This window comes from Dermacentor albipictus, chromosome 3, assembly GCF_038994185.2.
Source record: "Dermacentor albipictus isolate Rhodes 1998 colony chromosome 3, USDA_Dalb.pri_finalv2, whole genome shotgun sequence".
In the NCBI taxonomy this organism is placed as follows: Eukaryota; Metazoa; Arthropoda; class Arachnida; order Ixodida; family Ixodidae; genus Dermacentor; species Dermacentor albipictus.
In genome coordinates this window covers 93,042,292-93,061,255 of record NC_091823.1, presented here as the reverse complement: position 1 = coordinate 93,061,255, position 18,964 = coordinate 93,042,292, and the positions used below count along the sequence as shown (strand labels likewise).

The 18,964-nt window shown below is 48.5% G+C and overlaps 1 protein-coding gene across 1 annotated transcript in view; it reads left to right on the top strand.

Annotated features, from left to right (window-relative positions):
• The window catches only part of LOC135902939 (cell adhesion molecule Dscam2-like), a 264,364-nt gene that overhangs the window by 227,369 nt on the left and 18,031 nt on the right, over positions 1–18,964 (top strand). The window contains exons 5-12 of the mRNA XM_065433273.2: positions 6,758–7,099; positions 9,951–10,238; positions 11,057–11,473; positions 13,077–13,238; positions 15,214–15,501; positions 15,751–15,870; positions 17,722–17,895; positions 18,792–18,939. Coding sequence (XP_065289345.2) covers positions 6,758–7,099; positions 9,951–10,238; positions 11,057–11,473; positions 13,077–13,238; positions 15,214–15,501; positions 15,751–15,870; positions 17,722–17,895; positions 18,792–18,939 — 1,939 coding nt within the window. The remainder of the gene's footprint in view (positions 1–6,757; positions 7,100–9,950; positions 10,239–11,056; positions 11,474–13,076; positions 13,239–15,213; positions 15,502–15,750; positions 15,871–17,721; positions 17,896–18,791; positions 18,940–18,964) is intronic.

The following is an 18,964-nucleotide window of genomic DNA, read 5'->3' as shown; positions in this document are numbered from 1 at the left end:
GAAGATATATGTTGGGTGTGTGTGGGGAAGAGCGGGGACATTAAAAGCGTCATAAGCTTTGCCCCGTTAGGTTAAGTCAACGCGAAACTAACCAACGATAAGCTAACTGTGCTACAGCGCCGACCTGCCTTTTGGTAACTGCGTCACAAGACCTTGTGCGGCCGACGTTCCGAAAAAGTACTGCAATAAGTTACAATAATGCAGGGGCCCATAGAAAGCGCCGCAAAGATGTTTTAGTAAGATTCAAAACACGCCCAATTCGGTGCACCAGAATGGCGGAGCTGACTTTTGCTGACTGCACCACTACGCCCGATATGGCCAGCGTGCCAAAAAGTGCCCCAAAAAGTACCTAAAAAGGTTACAATAATGTTGGGGCCCATAGAAAGCGTCGTAAACGCGTCTGAGTACGATTTATTACACGCCAAACGAACTCACAAACACGGCCGAACTGTTTTTCGATAACTACGTCACAACCTCCCGTGCCATGCCCTAGATTTATATAGGCGATATGAATGAAGCTATTGGAAAAAGTGATACTGAGTTGAGTGTTATGAAAAATTGCTTGAAATGCAGCGCAGACAAACAAAATTTCCCACTTTGATGGGCTCCAACAGCGCAGAAGTGTTGTGTGGAAGCGCCACAGGAACGCAGCAATACGCCGGGACTACAGCTACATTAAAAAAAAAAAACGCAGCGGTGAAGTGGCGTGTGTACATTAAACTTTCGCAAAATCGGAATTTTCCTAATGTGTGCACTGTTTGAAATCAGGCCTACATGTTGTCCTAGAGGTTGCTTTTATTGCGCCATCATCAAGTCTTTCAAGAAAGCCCTCGTAGAAACTGTTCTCCTTTTACACTTGCTGAGTATCGATCGTACAACACATTCATGTGTTTCCGGTATATTCACCTTCTGCAAACGTGGCTGTTTCGCGCCATGAACGAGTCATTCGGCTTCACAGCGAGAGGTCACAGGTTCCAAACTCACCACCGCAAACGTTTTAGAGCGCGTTCCTCCAGCGAGCGTCGGCGTTGTCGCTCGTCACCGAGCGAACGAGCACAGCGAAGGATGAAAGCGAACACGGAGCAAAGCGGAAGACGAAAGAGGGCGATAGCGAAGAGAGCGGGAGCAGGAAAGTGGAGGAAGAGGGTATGGCGAAAGCGTGAGAAGAAAACCGTAGTGCCGCGCAAGGAGGGTTTTGCGCTGACAATTGCTACGAGATGGCGCCTGAGTAGCGCGCGTCATCTGTCTGGAAACAAAGCGCTGCATGAGCGGAGGTCTGTCTGCGGCGGTTGCTGTGAATCGCGAACACGCGTCACCCATGCGCCGCCTCTCGCGATCTCTCGACTTGCGAGGCAGTCACGCGACATTTCGCTCCGTTCGCAACGTGCCGCATGGGACAGTTGCAGCTAATACATCGCGAAAAGGAAACACGTATACAGCTGCGCACATATTTCGCATTAGGGAGTATCGTAATTGTCTGTGAATTTATTTCCTTTCGAATTCATTCTGTTTTTTATACATTAATCTGTTGATAGCAATTCGTCTTACGTGACAGACGCGTGGGTTTCCTCGCTGGGTAGGCATAGAGATGTTTAGGTGATTAAAAAAGACAAATGGGACGCCGAACAGGCGAATGCTCACATGCGCAGCAGGCCTTGCTTGCTTCGGTGGGCTGTCTTGCACATTACGCATGCGTGATAAGGCGACTGGCCTGCCATTGGCTTGTTGCTAGGTGATGTACGAAAAATAGGTCACAAAATACTTCATTTATACGCAGAACTCTCTATTCGGAGAGGGGAAAAATAACAAAAAAGTAAGAACTGCTAGTTAATTTGATTTCGCATTCTTTTTCTTCGATTCTCGCGTCAGCTAACGGTTGATTCGAGCACTTGCTGCTGCCCGTTTTACCTGAGTGTCGGCTCTTGTTGCATTTCTTTCTCAATGTAAGCGTCAGTAAGCCGATCCAACACAGTCCTTCATTTCTTACAAGTCGCATGCCTTAAGTGCACAAAATGCATATTAATTATTACTGAGCATCATTTATTCACGCCGATATTCGGTTTCTCAAACGTGTACCAACGTGCCAGCGCCGCTCACCTAAATCGTGTTCCACATGCAATTTATGAAACCAAAGTGTTGAAGTTCTTGTTTTTTATAACAATAAGCCGTGCAGTCGCTGCACAGATTGCATACTCTGAATAAAGTGGCGGCGCTAACTGACACGTATAGGTAGCAATGTCAAGAGGACGAATCCAATGTACGATGCTTTTCGAGGGAAGGATTACGATAGCAGTTGCATGCAGAATGAATTACGACACACATCTAGCCGCATTTAACCATTCTGTTCTACTGGTGTCACAGTTCCACATAGCTATTCCGGAGGATTTGCCAAAAATGGGTGCACGAGCCGTGAAATGCACTCAGTGGCTCAACAAAAGAGAATTCAGTAAATGTTGCAAAAGTGCGTTAAATAACATTTATTACTTCATTAGAAAGTCGGTGTAAATTACAGACACCTATGAGCTGGCAAGAGCCTTCAGTAAGGCATCAAACAGGCGTTAACACTATTGCGATTCTAAATCATTGGCCCAGATGCAAGTGCATGTTAGATCATTCGGCTGCCCAGAATATGTCCAGCACAAATATACTCTTGCGGATGTTGATATCATATATAAATGCTCATTCGCGTTTGAAGTAGTTGTGTTCAATTTTAAATCTGATAGTGCAGTGAGAACCTATCATCGTTGCAATACTGTCTCGACATAGTCTTCAGCAAAAGAAAAAAAAATCGAGAACAAGGCTGTGTTCCTCCGTGATAAGTGCTCGTGGAAAGCACCGAAAGTTCGAAACTTCGCTTCCCGAAAGATGATGGTGTTGTCGACGCTTTCCTTACAATGGGTGAGCGAAGAATTGAAAGAGCGGTCTACATGATTGCGCCCGGTCCAGCGAGTGATGTATGACCTGCCTGGTGGTTCAAGCAGGAACTAAAAATAACTCAGGTATTTAGATATAAAACGGAGAGGGAAAGAAATAGCGTCGGGTAGCGGGAGGCGTCGAGCGTCGCACCTATCGACCGACGACTCTTCGACCGCGCCAAGAGAGACGGCGTTTGTGAGCCGAAGGACAGCGATCGGTGCTGTATAGTCAGGCGCCACTGCTCTTTCGGCCGCAAATGTTTCCGGGGCGAGGAGGCTGTGGAGGTGTGAGGAAGCGCCGAGAGACCACGCTGATCACGGTCTTCCGCGCATCCACCTTTCACTTACAACGCATTCGCTGGCTTTATATGTGGACTCTGCAGAGGCGAACGATCGAAATCGCTCGCCTATACTCTACCGCACGATCTTATTTTTCTGTTTCCGCCCTTCTGTCCGTCCTTCCCCACCGGCGCTCTCCGCGCTGAAACTCGTACTCGTCGTTGCAGCCGCAGCGAAATCGCTTCAAATTCGACGCGGTTCGCGCGACGTACTCTCCCTTTCTCAAACACCAAACGCCGCTGCGTCGGCTCAACGCTGACGTTCGGGAAAAAAAAAAGCAAGCGAACCGGAACACGGGCGGTCAGATGCGACAGAATCGAACGACACGGGTGACAACGACGACATTCACCCGTCCTTCCATCGCTCTCCAGCTTTCGTCCGTTGTCGTCTCTTCCATTCCATCCCCACCCCTCCTTTCTTTTTCATTTCTCACGTCTCCTTTCCGGCCAGCGCTTCCTGAAACTTTTTCGGGTACGCTGCGGTGCGCTGTTCACGGTTCACTGTCCGGTGTCGCGGAAGAGGGCATGAGCGTTACGACCCTTTGATGGTTCGTTTCAGTGTTCGTTTTATCTTCCCTGTTGCTCGCAGCAAAGGGACTGCGTTTTCCTGAGGCAATCGAGTGAAACGCAGCCATTCGCCATCCCTCTTCCCATTGGATTCGCTTGCCAGCTAACTATAGGGGCTTGTTCCCAATCCCTATCCCGTATTTTTTGTTTAATTTATCTTTGATTCCTTTCCTTTAGCGTTGTCTCTTCCACGTCGTTCTCCTTTGCCGAACGACTCTGTGTGCATGATTGCTGCTAGTGCAAGACCATCTTACTTTTTTCACTTCCTCGAAGCAAGCTCTTCGTTATTATTATTATTATTATTATTATTATTATTATTATTATTATTATTATTATTATTATTATTATTATTATTATTATTATTATTATTATAAATTAGCCTGCGCTGCGTTCTTACAGAATTTTTTTCCTTGCGCTATGCACTGTTTCTAACAAACAGAATAATTACGGAGCTCCGAGCTGTGTCTGCCTGTGTAGTCCGTATTGATGGGTCAAGCGTGAACAGCGCAGGCGAGAAAGTGGGCGTGCCACTGGGCATTATCGGATTATCGAAGGATATAAAATTGCCTCGTAATTAGTGCGCGCGTATGTAGGGGAGGGCTGCCGAGGGCGAGGAGCATGCAACTCCACAACGTTGTTCCCTCATTCCTCTTTCTGCATTAGCTATATGCAGAGCATTCCCAGCTGACCCTCTTCTTTGGCCTCCGATTTTTTGCGAGTGCCATTCAGAGTACAGCGGCTGCATTACGCGTGGGACTCTACGTTCTCCGCACGCTCATTGTTTCGCATCTCTTACACCGCTTTGCCTGTCGACAATCGCTACGCTTCCCTGCTTCTTGCAGAGGCGCAAGTGCGCTCCTGGCACTTCCTTTCATTTTTCTTTCTCCCTTCGGACTGCGTGTAGCGGCAATCGTCGCAAAGCACTAGGCTCGTTAATTGGTTTTTCGCGAGGTTCGCTGCGCTGTCGTGTAGCGACGCTGTTCTTCGCCCCCCCGTAATTAAATTACATCCGCCTTGCTCGTCTCTCTATGCGCAGGGAAAGTATCTCTGCAATATTTCGCTTTCCACCTCCGCACGTTGTCGCACTGAGATGTTGTTGTCGAGGCAGGAAGCGATATTGCAGACGGGGCGTTTGTGCCTGATAATGAGCCTATTGAGAGCGCCGCGGTTCGAGTCATTAGATGCACTTGGGAAGCTTAGGGTTGCCAGCCATCGACATTTTTCTGCACTCGGGCAAAGAACTTGCCGAGCTCTTGAACGGCGCACTTGCAATGCCTTATATACGAATCCTGGGATAAGCCAAATTTTACGTGTTTTTTAATTTTTTTCCGTTGTGTATGAATTGCGGTGCATTACATTTAGTTGTACATTAAAGGTAAGTAAACTGTTACATAAAACTTGGGGACTGGCAGGTCAAGTATGTAGGAACCTGAGTGGTAGGTCTGCGGCCGTTGCCTGAAATACATAGGGATGTCTCAGTCCTTTGTCCACTGGATCAAAACTATTGATATGCTACTGATGTCCTGCCCAATAGCTCACCCACAGGACAGCACTCGGCTTATATGTATCCCCTCCTGTACCACCGCTGCACATGTGCCTGCGGCCGGCTCTATGTTCTAAGGAATTGCACAACGCCACAGAAAACTGTACTTAAATAGTCCCAGTCAGACTAATGTACGCTTTCATAGGCATAGTTCCATTATTATAGCGAGGCTTTGTGTGCTTTTTACCCGAGATTTGGCGCATCTGCACAATCTGCTTGTTGCTGAGTAAGGTGAGCCGGCCCTATAGTAAGTAATAGTAAGCGGCGCAGATCCCAGAAATGGCATAATGAAAAGCGGGTCGATTTCGGAGACTATAATCCAGGGATGCCTCGATTGCGAGGGTCGCGGGGTGATTGTTTCCGTGTAACGCTAATTTGCGGAAGTGGAACGTCAACGCTGTCCTGCAAGGCGCATTGCAGAGGATTAATAGTATTATAGCTATATGTACCTGCTTCCTGAGAAAGAGAGATAAAGCAAGGAAAGTCAGGGATGTTAGCCGGACGAGCATCTGGTTTGCTACCCTACACAGGAGGTAAGGAAAAGCGCCAATGGATAAGGACAAGACATGGAGAGGGTGAACTCTGCGCGCCTCCTGGAGGACGCGCAGGAGGACTACAAACGGTCATTCAGGTCGGTGTGCTTAAACGGCTGCACTAATGGAAGGATGGCTTTTTGAGCCATGGTCCGACTGTCTTTGACTCACAAAATGGTCACGAGTCTAGCCGGTTCAAAGGTTTCTGGAGAGAGATGCGTTGCACGTCCTAGCCAGAACGGATACGGAGAGGTTTCCGCGCCCCTGCAGGAGTCGGCCTCTCGCATTATCACTTGTTCCGATACGGTATGAGCAATCGTTCGTAAACGCTACTCTCAGCCATAAGCAGTACAGCAACGTTTCCTGTCAGCGCGGAAGGCTAGCAGGTACTTGTCGAAGCGAGGGGCCCACCTTTAGCAGTCGGTAACCGAATACACACGCAGAACTACAGAAAGCTTGTCTCATTTGGCGGACGAGCAGCTCAAGTTCACTGGCAGAGCCTTCAAAGTGTCCGGTTGTCTTCGCGAGCAGACCGGGCAGCCTAGTCAGCATGGTTGTTGCAGACAGTGCCACAGTGAAACGGAAACGACGGAAAGATAATCTCGTGCCCTGTTTCTATAGCATGCTGGTGTATTTCGCGAATGTCGGATACTATCTGCTTGTATGTTTTGGGACGTAAAGCAACCGTTTCCAAAAAGCTACACTATACCCCTGTTTTAGAAAGTGCTTTGCACCTGCATTAATTTATATTCCGAAGCGCTTCTCCTTACCCGTCGCTCTAAGAATTGTGACGGGCCTTGTATCTTCGTCTTTTTCAAAGCAGCAGTTACCACAACCGAAACGTACTATACTTATTCGCAGGGCCCCGGAAGTCTGAGTCTCCCCGAGTCATATCGTGGACGAAGGAGGTGACAGTTGAAGAAGGACAGCCCGTAACACTAAGTTGTGCGGCACGCGGAGTGCCACTGCCGGCTTACCACTGGTTTAGGCAGTCCGGTGCGGACATGCGGCCTTTGCTGGCCACTTCGACACGCGGTTCCCAGTCTTCCACCTCAGCTGCGGGACATCAGCAGGGACCTGCGTCCTCGTCCCGAGGCACGCTGGCACTCGGACCAGCGCACGCTCAAGACGCGGGTCGCTACGTGTGCCTCGTAAACAACACCTACGGCGAGGACAGAGTTTACGTCACGGTTAACGTCAGGGGTAAGTGTGCTCTATATTTGAGACCATACCTCTTAGCAGTATCATCCCCCTTAACAATCTTCCAGATCGCAAATAATGTTATGATTGAAAATGTGGTGGCCTTTTTAACGCGTTAGCAATAGGAATGTCAGAGTGGCAGTGTGTGTATGCGCGCACGCACGCACACACACACACACACACACACACACACACACACACACACACACACACACACACACACACGCACGCACGCACGCACACGCACACGCTAAAGTTGCGCGCTCAATTTCCACCGGCCCCCAGTTCTATTTTGCTCCACTGTCATTTCCCCTTTTCTTCATTATTTGCAATATTTCAATTTCAACCACAGCTAATTACTCATATGCTTGCCTTAGCAGCATGACCTGCTGGCTTTCTACGGCTGTGATTAAGAAAAGTTGAATTTCTCTGTTTCCCTTCTCCACGTTCATTCATACCGCGGGTCTCGAATCTGGCAGCCTTGGTACGATTAGCTAACATACGAGTGTTTATTAATCAAGTGCCTGCTTTCGTAAGTTTACGTGTTACGTGACATGACCTCCCGCCATAGCTCAGAGCGGCGCTGGCTCACACTCCGAGCGCTAGATCCAGTAGGCATGAATACCCACGTCAGTGGGCACATTGATGGCCGTCGCCATCAGGGTGACGTTTTGAGACAATACAAATGTTTTATAAGAAGGCTCTGACTGTGACACAACCGTCGTCATTGTATACGAGCTCTATGACGAGGTACCCTTATACCTCGTCTGCTTACATTATACCCCTGCTTACATTACTCTGAAAAAAGCTAATTACCAAAGTATATTAATTAACTGAGTCTTATTACCATGAGGGCAGTTGTTTAAAAGAAAAACTAGTAGGACGCCACAATTTACTGCATACTCATATTTGTTTTTGTAGAAATCCACAAAGCCACACGCAATTTCAGATATTCATAATCAAAATTGAGGGCCATATCTCGGCAATATCGATACTGAGCGCTTACTCGCTGTGTGTTCGGCGAGAACGACTCGGCAAGAAGAGTGGGGCGCTTTTCGAATGGTAGCATGCAGCGAAAATTCTGACACGACACACACCAGCAGACGCTTGCCAGGCAAAGCGTGCCGCATCAGTAGATGCCACGACACTTGCCGAGACGTTCGGTTCCCAGCTTCCTCGCGTTTGTCGCCACGGGGCCTTTCGGTCTTGCATGATAGCGGGGCTGCCTTCACAGCGATCTCGGTATACGCTCTCTTGCGATATCGCCTTTATTTAGCGTTGGAATTCGATGATAAATATCTCGAATCAGGTGCGACTTTCATAATGTTAAAAAAAATGTGGGTGCAATAAAAAAATGCGACTGCCTTCAATTTGACTATTTAAACAACTGCCCCTAAGGCGCTAACAAAAGATACACTAATATTTTTGATAATTATTCTTCCTAAGCTCACGTTATTTGCGTCTAAGTGCGTCCACCTGGCCTACGAACTCGTTGGCGAAAAAACGTCACGTTCGCTGGGCTTGTAGCCTTGTTTATAAAAAAATCTATATTTTCTAAAAAAAGAGAACCCCGCATATACCGGGAGTTTCCTTCTAGAAGGTCAAAAATATTTAAAAATTGCCTGTGACTGATAGCACATTGTAACCCTTAATCTAAATTACTCGATGACGTGGCCATTGCAAGAAAAATGTAAAGGCCTAATTAAACGATTATTATGATTACCCTAACTCATTTCTATTTAATAATTTTAAGGCACATATTTAAATTTACGAATTATATCCGGTGAGTTCGCAAGGCGCATGCTCTTGGTACGAATTCTCTGGACTGCACCACTTCGATATTAATTTTCGAAGTGTCCGGCGACATGCATTACTGTTCTAGCTACGTTTGCGCTTCAAAGCATAAAATAGTGTTTCCGTAAAAGAAGTAAGTGGAACGCCAATGCATTTCGTCGGACATATTGAACATCATTACCTCGAACCTGGTGCAGTACAAAGAATTGGTTCCAAGAAGACACCCCTTGCGAACTCACCGGCTATAATTCGTAGATATAAATATGTTTCATAAAGCAATTATTTAAAGATAATAATTAGGGCAGTTGGGTTAATCATTTAGTGGTGCATTTTGATTTCTCGAAGAACTAACGGCCGCCTGATGGAGTAATTTAAACCAAAGGTTACAATTCTGCTATCTGCCACAGGCAACTTCAAAAAATATCGGACCTTCTAAAAAGAAGAACGTCACAGGCCTGCGGCCAACACGCAGCATAGTAACAGCGTAAGCTCGAAGAGCGACGCCATAAGCTTCATTTTCGGCAGCACGCACTAGAGGGCCTTCGCGGCGAAGTCTCATTTCACGTCGTTTTCGCGAGAACCATCTGAGCTGTTCACCCGGCGTCGGCGGCAAGTCGCGGCTTGTGACGCTCTCTGCGCGGTGGTCTGCTGAGCCCGACGTTGCCTGGTTGCAGCCGCGCGCAAAGACATTCGCGGTCGTTTATCCTTCAACCCATATGCAAAAACAAATCTATAAAAAAATATTACGCGTGAACATATAAATGTCGTGCAATTGTTTCCTCACGCTACTTACATTAAGCACCGCCTCGCATATCGCAGCTACAAAAGGTCACTGGTGCGATATTTGAAAGCTATCGGATTGAGTCGGCGTCTGTTATCCGGACTGAGTGACCGAATGATATCCGCAGTGGACTTTCTCTTCTTCTTGTAATCTTTCCGTCCCCTTTTCCCTTTTCCCAGTGTAGGGTAGCCAACCGGGCTCAGTCCTGGTTAACCTCCCTACCTTTCATTTATCATTTGCTCTCTCTCACTCTCTCTTCTTCTCATTGCCAACGTGCAGGTGCACCTCTCGTAAGCGTGCAGCCCCGATTTCAGCGAGTTCCCCTGGGCGCGTCTGTGACGCTGACGTGCAACGCCACGGGAGGCGGGGCCGGCGTGCTCGCCCGGGAGCTTCGCTGGTACCGCAACCTCGTGCCCGTCCAGCCCTCGGCTGCTGACAGGGTTCGCTTGTTGGGCTCCTCGGTGCTGCAGCTGGGATCCGTCAAGGACGGCCAGGAAGGCATCTACCAGTGCCTGCTCGACAGCACGAGGGAGTCGGCCCAGTCGTCCGCATTCGTCCTGCTCATGGGTACGCAGCACTTGGATGTATTCATGCAGCGGTGTCTCCATACGTGCTAGTGAATATATTCTTATTAGCTTGTAGAACATATTTATGTTCAGATAAATGAAGTTGCTTGAAATGCTTCGCAAGAAAAGGCAAGCGCGTGTTATTTTTCACATTTCCCATCACGGCTCCGCGGGCGCGTGTCACTAACGCGAACATAAGCTACTTGTTTCCTCTTCTTCTCCGTGGACGTGAGAGCGGGTGTCACGAACGCTAAAAATGGTAGCCAGTTGTGGCTCTTATAGGCGGCATCACGATATGACATCTATGGAATAGCTTGTTCAGACCAGTGTGTGACATCGAAAATTCGTCGCGTCCGCTGTCTAAATTGATTTGCGTCAGAAAACCGCGCGTACGCAGGCGCAGGTTCTGATGGCTTCAGAATTAACGCAGGCGTTGCCTCGATAAAGCTGCGTTTGTTGAAATGAGCGGAAGCAGGTGTTGGGGGTGATTAATCAACAAAGGCTCTTACGTGAGCCATGCGTGAAGCACATGTGTTGCGTACAGGTTAAAGGTTATTCTCCAGGGCAACCACACTGCCCTACAAGCTGCAAAACTGATTACACTGCCTCCTACGCACCCGCTCCTTTTAGCGTCAAGTATGAAACGTAACAACATTGCACTAAGAAAGCTAATATGCTTAGCCTTTGCTTTCGTATTTAAAGGCGTTGTACCCGAGAGGTGAAAGTACACGCGCAAGAGTATTCATCACTCGATCGAGATCATTCTGTGATTGACGGTTACGTAACAGAGCGCCCAATTATTTCTTTGTGCGTGCTCAGTTACCAAGCCCGAGCTGACAGTGACCTTCACCGAGCAGAACACGTACCCGGGCAGCTTCGTGTCACTCAAGTGCGCCGCGCGCGGTCACCCCATGCCTCGTGTGACGTGGACATTGGACGGCGGGCCCGTGCCGTCCTCGCGGCGCGTGCTACGAGGAGATTTCGTCACCGAGGACCACGTGGTGCACAGCTTCGTCAACCTGACGTCGGCCAACGTGACGCACGGCGGGGAGTACGCCTGCCAGGCCGAGAACGAGGCCGGCCGCGTCGCCCACGCGGCCTGGCTGAACGTGCTCGGGCCGCCCACGCCGCTCCCGCCGCGCAACCTCACCGTGCTGTCGGGCGAGACGCTGAGCCTCGCGTGCCCCGTCAAGGGACACCCGTTCGCCTCCTTCACGTGGTACAAGGGCGCCCACGGTGAGTGCGGCACAGCGTTCAGTTAGGTGGCCGCACAGGTTGCCCCTCCACCCTCCCCCCAAAGAAGTAACGAATGGCGATGTGCGTTTGATATTTCGATTTCTCGGTGCTTCTGGCCGTCTTCTTGCGGGTATATCGCGGGTATGCTTCTCGGCTGTGGCGAGTGCACTCCGAGGCATAGACGTCATTTTGTCTGAAGTCTGTCAATTACTGGGGGAGTGACATGTTCGATGTCAACATTGTCCGATGCCGTCGACTAAGGCGTTTCTCAGAGCTCAGATGTAAATGTGAAATGTGAATTTCAGAAGTTCACCGCAATCAGGCAATCAATCAGTAATATTTCAGTCGTTGGTATGTTGAAAGTGAGCGAATTTTGTCAAATGCTAGTACATATTAGCCAATCATTTTAGTAGCTTTATAAGCACAATGACGCTGCTTGTCAGCGTCATCTTTTATATCGTGTTGGTAGCACTATAGCACTTTCCGTGCTCCACCGCAGCTAGTGGAAATGCACCTTTCTCCCTTGTTTGGTCTCAAAAACGCACGTGGCAGTGGCATAATGACGCTCAGTCTTGGCCAATTTGTGATTCCTAAAACAACAGCGCTCAAAATTTTTTTTCTAACTGTGAAATACGAGGACACCATAAAGAAATAGCGGAACAAAAGCTTAACAAAATCAAGCTCGTGGACGGCAGTAACAACAACAGCAAAAGGAGAACTGGAGTTCGTAAATCGGGCCTGTGTCAAGTTACTGACGCAAAGTGAGCGATAGCAAGTACAATGTAATCAGCGCAATTTGACATAATGACATTGTCCTAGATGAACTCGCCAGCAGCACCAGAAGATATACGAAACTGGCCGGCAATATAGACACATTTCAGGCAACACATACAACATCGAGGTCTCATGCTCGCGTTTTATGGGACACTGCGACATAAAGCCCAATGTCACAGTGTTCTACGGCAATGCCTAATTTATAGTCTGGATTTGACGGAAGCGCGGAGAACAAAAAAACATTGAAAACTAATGTGCCATAAGTTTCTAGGAAGCTCTTCGCTTTTCGAACGTAATGGTATGCTTCGCGGCGTATATTTGATGTCGAGAGTCCATTAGAAAGCACTTCCTGTTTCGCAGCGCACTTGCTTAGTGAACGTAACCATTAATTAACCTGCGCAAATGTAGATGCCGCATATATAGATGGCTATACATGCACGCCCACACTTCCAATATGTGCAGTCCGCTTCGGCCTCAGTGCCGGCGCAGAAGACGACTACAATCCTCCTCTCCCGCAGCCGTCATAGACGAAGAAGGTGGCGAGAGAACAGGGTGGTGGTGCTTCCCGAGAGCAGCTCCACCGGCTCTGTCCCCGCACGTAAATGCTCAGAGCCCCCAAAATGTCTCGCGTGGGAACACATGCGTCCTAATAAATGAAGTTCGGTGATGAACGCGCCTCGCAACTCATTTACGTGAGAGCACGCGCCCTTTGCATCGACGCCTTCCTAGCGGTGCTGTAAGACTTACCACCCCGAAAATAGACGGAGCCCGATAAAAAAAAAATTTGCGTTAACACCTGACTTACTCATTTCTTTACTTTTTTTTGCAGCGAATCGAACCCTGGTCGACGGCCAGCGGTACCGGATGAACACCCATGGGCGTTTAACGATCCACGACGTCGACCGAAAAACTGACGATGGTGTCGTAGTTTGCTCGGCCACTAGTCCCGATGGTCGCACAGCAGAGGCCCAAGTGAACCTCCACGTTGCTGGTAAGGCCACGTGATGCAGCCTCTTCTTATTTGCTCAGACGATGCGCTGATGCGCTATGCAGAATAACGGGAAGTTGTTGACTTCGTAGTTGGTACTTGGACAAAAGACTGATCGTAAAACCTGCTAAGCTGCCTATATTACGGCCTAAGGGCGATATTCACTGGCGTTCAAGCAGCCCAATCCTTACTCGCAATATTGAGCAAAATTGCGCATATTTGTAGTGAACCAGGAATATCATGTTGAAAGCTCAAGAAGAAAGAACGCGCTACATACCGCATCTCTAAAAAGTATTTGAGCTGGTTTGCCCTAATGTAGTCATTGCGGACGCGCATGTAACCATTTGAGTCTCACATACTTCCTGCAGTGCATATAATGAGATGAAAAGCATCCTTATAGAGCAAGAGCGTAAATAAGTGAGATCTCAAACTGTAGGATAATCGACAAAAGAGAAATACGTTAAATGTGCAATGTATAGGCAATGCCTGTCTCAGGAGGCTCATAAAAACATCCGAGGTAAGACAGAGATACTGGTGCACGAGCACATGCACACATTTTTTTATATAGAAATACCGATTTCGTCTTGTAGGAAACCAGAAACAACGAATCGCCTTGTATTTTTAGTATTCAGGTTTGCAGAGCTGCTTTGTAGCGAGGTTTAATGAACGCCACAAGTGGCGCAGTAACCTAGCATCTATAGCCTATCATACCCATGTAGATTGTGGTAATTCTTCCTTTCGCTACAGGAATGCAATGCTCAACACTGTTACAAGAGAGGGCAGTCCGAGACGGTTAAATGTAAACGCTAGCGTATTGCACTGAGGGCGAGACAAAAAGTGAGGCGCCGGACACCTTGAGCTATTTTCCGCTCCTCGATAGAACGCAAATCACCAGACGAAGGAGAATGCGCCACATACAAAAACTATTTAATGAGCATTATAATACTCCTATAATGCACCAAACGTGCTCACACGCAGTACACGCTATAGAGTTTTGAGCTGAGCAATATACTATGCTGCTGTCAGCAATCAAATAAACGATGTTTTATTGCGATAGTAAATATAGGGCCACTCCAGCCCCATTTCTGCCGTCGCCGTCGCCGTGAGTTTCATCACGCTCAATCTCGCGTGCGCGAGCAAGGAACGCCGCCCAGATGCGTGTCCTCTCATGTGGCGCGCAATGCAGGGGGCGAGGCGAGACAGGAGGGGCCTTCTCCGTCAGCTGCTAGGGTGCCTCGATGTACTCCTCGTCCGCCGCTCGGTACAGAGAGGAGACAACCGCGGCGTCTACTACTGCGTTGACCACGCGAATAGTGGACGCCGTAGTAGACGCCTTTGGCGGATGCCATAGGGTCGCGTTGCCAGCGATTTGTCACGTGGCCAAAGTGCGCGATAGCGCGGGCTCATATTCAACGCGATCTACGTTGTGTGCAAAGTTCGCGTAGTACCGGTAGCTTCGTATGCGCTGCGCTTTCTACATTTCATTCGCGTTGAAGCGAAAGATGCATGAAGGTTAATTCGGTTGCTGCTGCCGCGATTCCTAACTCCAGGGTTTTCCAGACAGTTTTCGCTGTCATCGAGCGATGTGTGTTCATGCTTACGTGGGCGCGCGGGACACTGTGCTGGTTAATTTAGTTAAAACATGTTGACGGGCTAGTTGGTTGAATGCACGATAGAATGTATAAGCGCGACTGAAGAAGGATGTAGAAAGAAGCAGACGAACAAAGACAGCGCGGTCTCTGTGTGTCTGTTTCTTTCTACGTGCTCGTTGAGTCACGCTTGCATATTTTATCATTGTTAATACAGTTAGTAAGGGAATGTTTAGAAGCTTATACCGCCGATAAAACTAATATCATTACTTTGTACAGCTATCTACTAATTTGATATCGCAATCGGTACTTCGCCTTTCGGGCGGAACTGCTAGTTTTTTAGCCCGTCTCGTGTACACACTGGCTTCTCCATCTGTGTGCCTTCGCAGTGCCCCCTACAATCGCCCCATTCTCGTTCCCTGCCTCGGTGCGTGAGGGGGAGCGTGCGAGTGCCCACTGCTTCGTGTCTTCGGGCGACCGACCGGTGTCACTATGGTGGCTCAAGGACGGCCACCCCCTGCAGCCTGGCCTGCTAGACGTCAAGCCGCAGCTTATGAACGAGTTTCTCTCAGTTCTCTACTTCGAGAGCATTGCCGAAGAACACAACGGCTCCTACACCTGCGTCGCTAGCAACCCGTACGCTCGCACAAACGCCTCCGCTCAGCTAGTGGTGCAGGGTGAGTGAGACAGCTTTCTCACGCGTATTGCGTCGGCCATCATCATCATCTGCATCATCATCATCACCAACCCCACCATTACCACTAAGAAAAGTGTTACAGGAGGTAGCTTTAAATGAGGGCAGTGCTTTTAAACAAGAATATATATTTTTGCGGCTACTGTTATGGTAGCTTAAACATGCGTCTGCAATTGGGGAGCTTTAAATATACGTCTTTCACATTTGCCTTTGAATTCTTTTGCTTATGCAGTTGCCCCCAAGTGGGTGTATACACCATCGAGCACCAACGCCCTCAAGGGAAGCACCATGCGATTCGACTGCCAGGCTGACGGCTTCCCGACGCCAGTGATCCGCTGGAAGATGTCAACAGGTAACAGCTTGTGGGCTTCCCAGTAAACTTTGCTATAAATGTGGTCTTTGCACCTAAATGTCTGTTCGACAAGGTTTCGTGCGAGGTCAGCCGACGTCCTGCGTCTAAGGAGAAATGAGTCCAAAAACTCGACGACGGCTTCCATCAGGCCGCGGTCGTAGATATAGAATTGAAGCGGAGAAATACTGAAGTCACATTCACTTGATCAAATCCCGTGCCTAACACCACTTTCGAGAGATGCAACTCTAAGATCTGTGGCCATAGCCATCGAAGTTGTGCATGTTTGAGAACTTCGTGTTCTTCGAGTGGTGTGCCACACGTACCGTGTAGCGCAGAAAAAAACCCCGTTCGAAACAGACTGCGTCAGATGCTTCTGAATATGCGCTTCCGAACAGGCACCTTACTGCTGTGCGTGCCTTTTTCCTTTCGATGTTTTGAGAAATTCCACCTTATCAGAGCAGCATTGCAGATGCTATTTGGGCTTCTGCTGTCACTAGGTAAAGCGATATGCAGGCGGGCTTTTGCTGTCGTGTGTGAGCAGTCATTCATTGCTCCAGCTTTATTTCGGGGCCAGAAGAGCAACCTTGTGGGGCTTCCTTATTTGGTAGCACGCGCTAAGGAATAAGATCACTCCCGAACCAGCGGCGCCTCAGGCGGAAGACGCAAATGCATACAAAAGCCCCACGTCCGCACTCTAAGTAGTAGTAATGGAGGCTGTTGCATCGTATATTGCGTAAACAGCGTGCGTGTGTTGCAATATCAGACAATATGCTTGTAATTTGTTCCTTAAACTTTCTCACCCGTGAGATGTGAAAGCGATAACTGCTGTCGAATTCTTTCACCCACGGTAACTTCTAAGGATGCGCTTATCTGGTCATATGTGTTGTAGTGCGCATTTGCAGTCGGCATCATTCCCCCGTGCCCACGACGGGACGCACCCGAGGCGGGAGAGAGTTGTGAAGTTCCCTAGCCTTCCTCGCTCAGGGCGACGCCCCATTCTCCCTTTTGTTCTTTCCCCATTTTCATCCCGCCCACTCTCTCATTTTTATCGAGCGGGCGGGAGCGCGCGTTTGCATGAGAGCGGCGCTGTCCGCTTAGCTGCCTCCTCCTGCCTGCGCTGCTAGGCCAGCTGCTTTCGCACGCTGACATGGAAAGTACTGCCCCCCCCACCTCCTCCCCGCCCCCGTATAACTCCGCGCAAACAATCGGTCGCGTTACAATACGCCGCGTCGTCAGCGTACATGCGAGGTCGTGAACTAGCGAAGGATAAATCGTCCACTGCTAAAACACCGATTATAGAAAAAAAAAAACTACGTTAGCCTCGAGATCCTACACGCAGCATTGGTTTAAAGCATTTCCTTGCTTTTTCATGCCTAACCCTTCGTGCCTGTATTACCGCACTCCAGAGAAGATGTGAAGGTTTATTTATATATTTATTTATTTATTTATTTATTTATTTACTCCTTCATTTATTGATTTATTTATCGATCTACTTCACAGGCTCCAGAACTACTGCGTGACAGAGCGTCATATACGTAATAACAAACAAGGAATAGAGGTGATCTGACAAGTGAGGAATAAACGAGGGCAGTCATATCCTGTGTATTTTGTAAGATTTTTTGGAATTCTCTACGTTTGTGCGGTAGAAGAAATATTTTCCCTAAATGTAGACGAGCCCCGCGCCCCCAGCGCTCCTGGACTGATGGAATGCGGTAAGCGCTAAGCCAATGTGCAATTCGGTTGGCACACCGACCATGCGCGCAAAACACGCTCACGCGGTCGCGTACTCAAACATCAACTTGCCGTGCTCGGGGCAGTTGCAGAAATTGCTGCCTTGCTTTTTTTACCTAGGAGGGGTCTCCAGTGGTTTTGTGACCATACGGAGCAACGCCAAACTGCAAGTGCTGGAAAACGGCTCCCTTGTCCTGCAACACGTGGACGCTTCTGACGCTGGCGTCTACCTCTGCCAAGCCACCAATGGCGTGGGGCCAGAGCTCACGCACGAGGCCAAGCTAACAGTTTCCGGTGAGGCACACAAGAGCATTAGATGTAGCAGCTTCGTACAAAGAATACCCGAAGGAAATCAGAGTATTAGAGTCTGCAGGAATGCCGTAAGCGGGTTTGTTGTCCGAATAGGACAGATGGAAATTATACGCATTTTATGAACTTCTGCCTAGTGGCTTTATTTTTATTGAACTTGCCTTCACAAGTATATTTGATTTGAAAGAGCGCTACAATTGCAGCCATGCGTGCTACCTGTGTGTTTTAACGGATTTCGGAGGAAGCAAGTAATCTGTGAGCCATAAAAAATATTCTGCGAATGCCTGCACCGTTTAACATGCATACCCTAAACTTTAGATGTCATCATTGCATCAAATAAAAATGCTTAGCAGACTGCGGATAGTTCACATACTTCTCAACGCGCAAACAAAGGAATCCGAAGACTGAATAAGTTCGTCACTCAAGAACACAAATAGAAAGAAAGTGCTTAAGTACCTTCGCAATGAAGCTCATACAAGGGTAGAAACCATTACGCACCATATGTCTTCCTGTCATTGAGGTGAACGTTAAAGAAAACCAGCTGTTCAGAATTAATCCGAACTACCCCGCTACAGCGTGTGTCATAAAGGGGTCGTGGTTATAGGCACGTAAAACCACTGAATTTAGGTAACTAGTATTTATTTTTTCTTGTGCTCTTGTTCCCGGCTATAATATATAAAGAAATCCTTTTTGCCGCAGTTTTTTTTATGATGGGCTGCAACCCCCTCCCCCCTTTCTTTTTGGCCGACGCAGTTTCCGACGCATCTCTGCACCATATTAAATGCTAGCGCTAACTTTCATGCAGGTTAATAAAACGCCGTTGATTACTCCACCGCCACAAATGATCTTTCTCTCCTTTTCACTCCTGTTTGGAACGCCAGTCCCTGCCACCTTTATCACCAGCTCAATGTCGGTGACATCCCGTAAGGGAGACAAAGTGCACCTGCAGTGCGACTCCATTGGCGACCCTCCACTCACCATCACGTGGTACCGTGACAACGTGCTCCTTGACATGGACAGACACCCGAGGTAATTAGCGCCGCCGCTCTCGCTT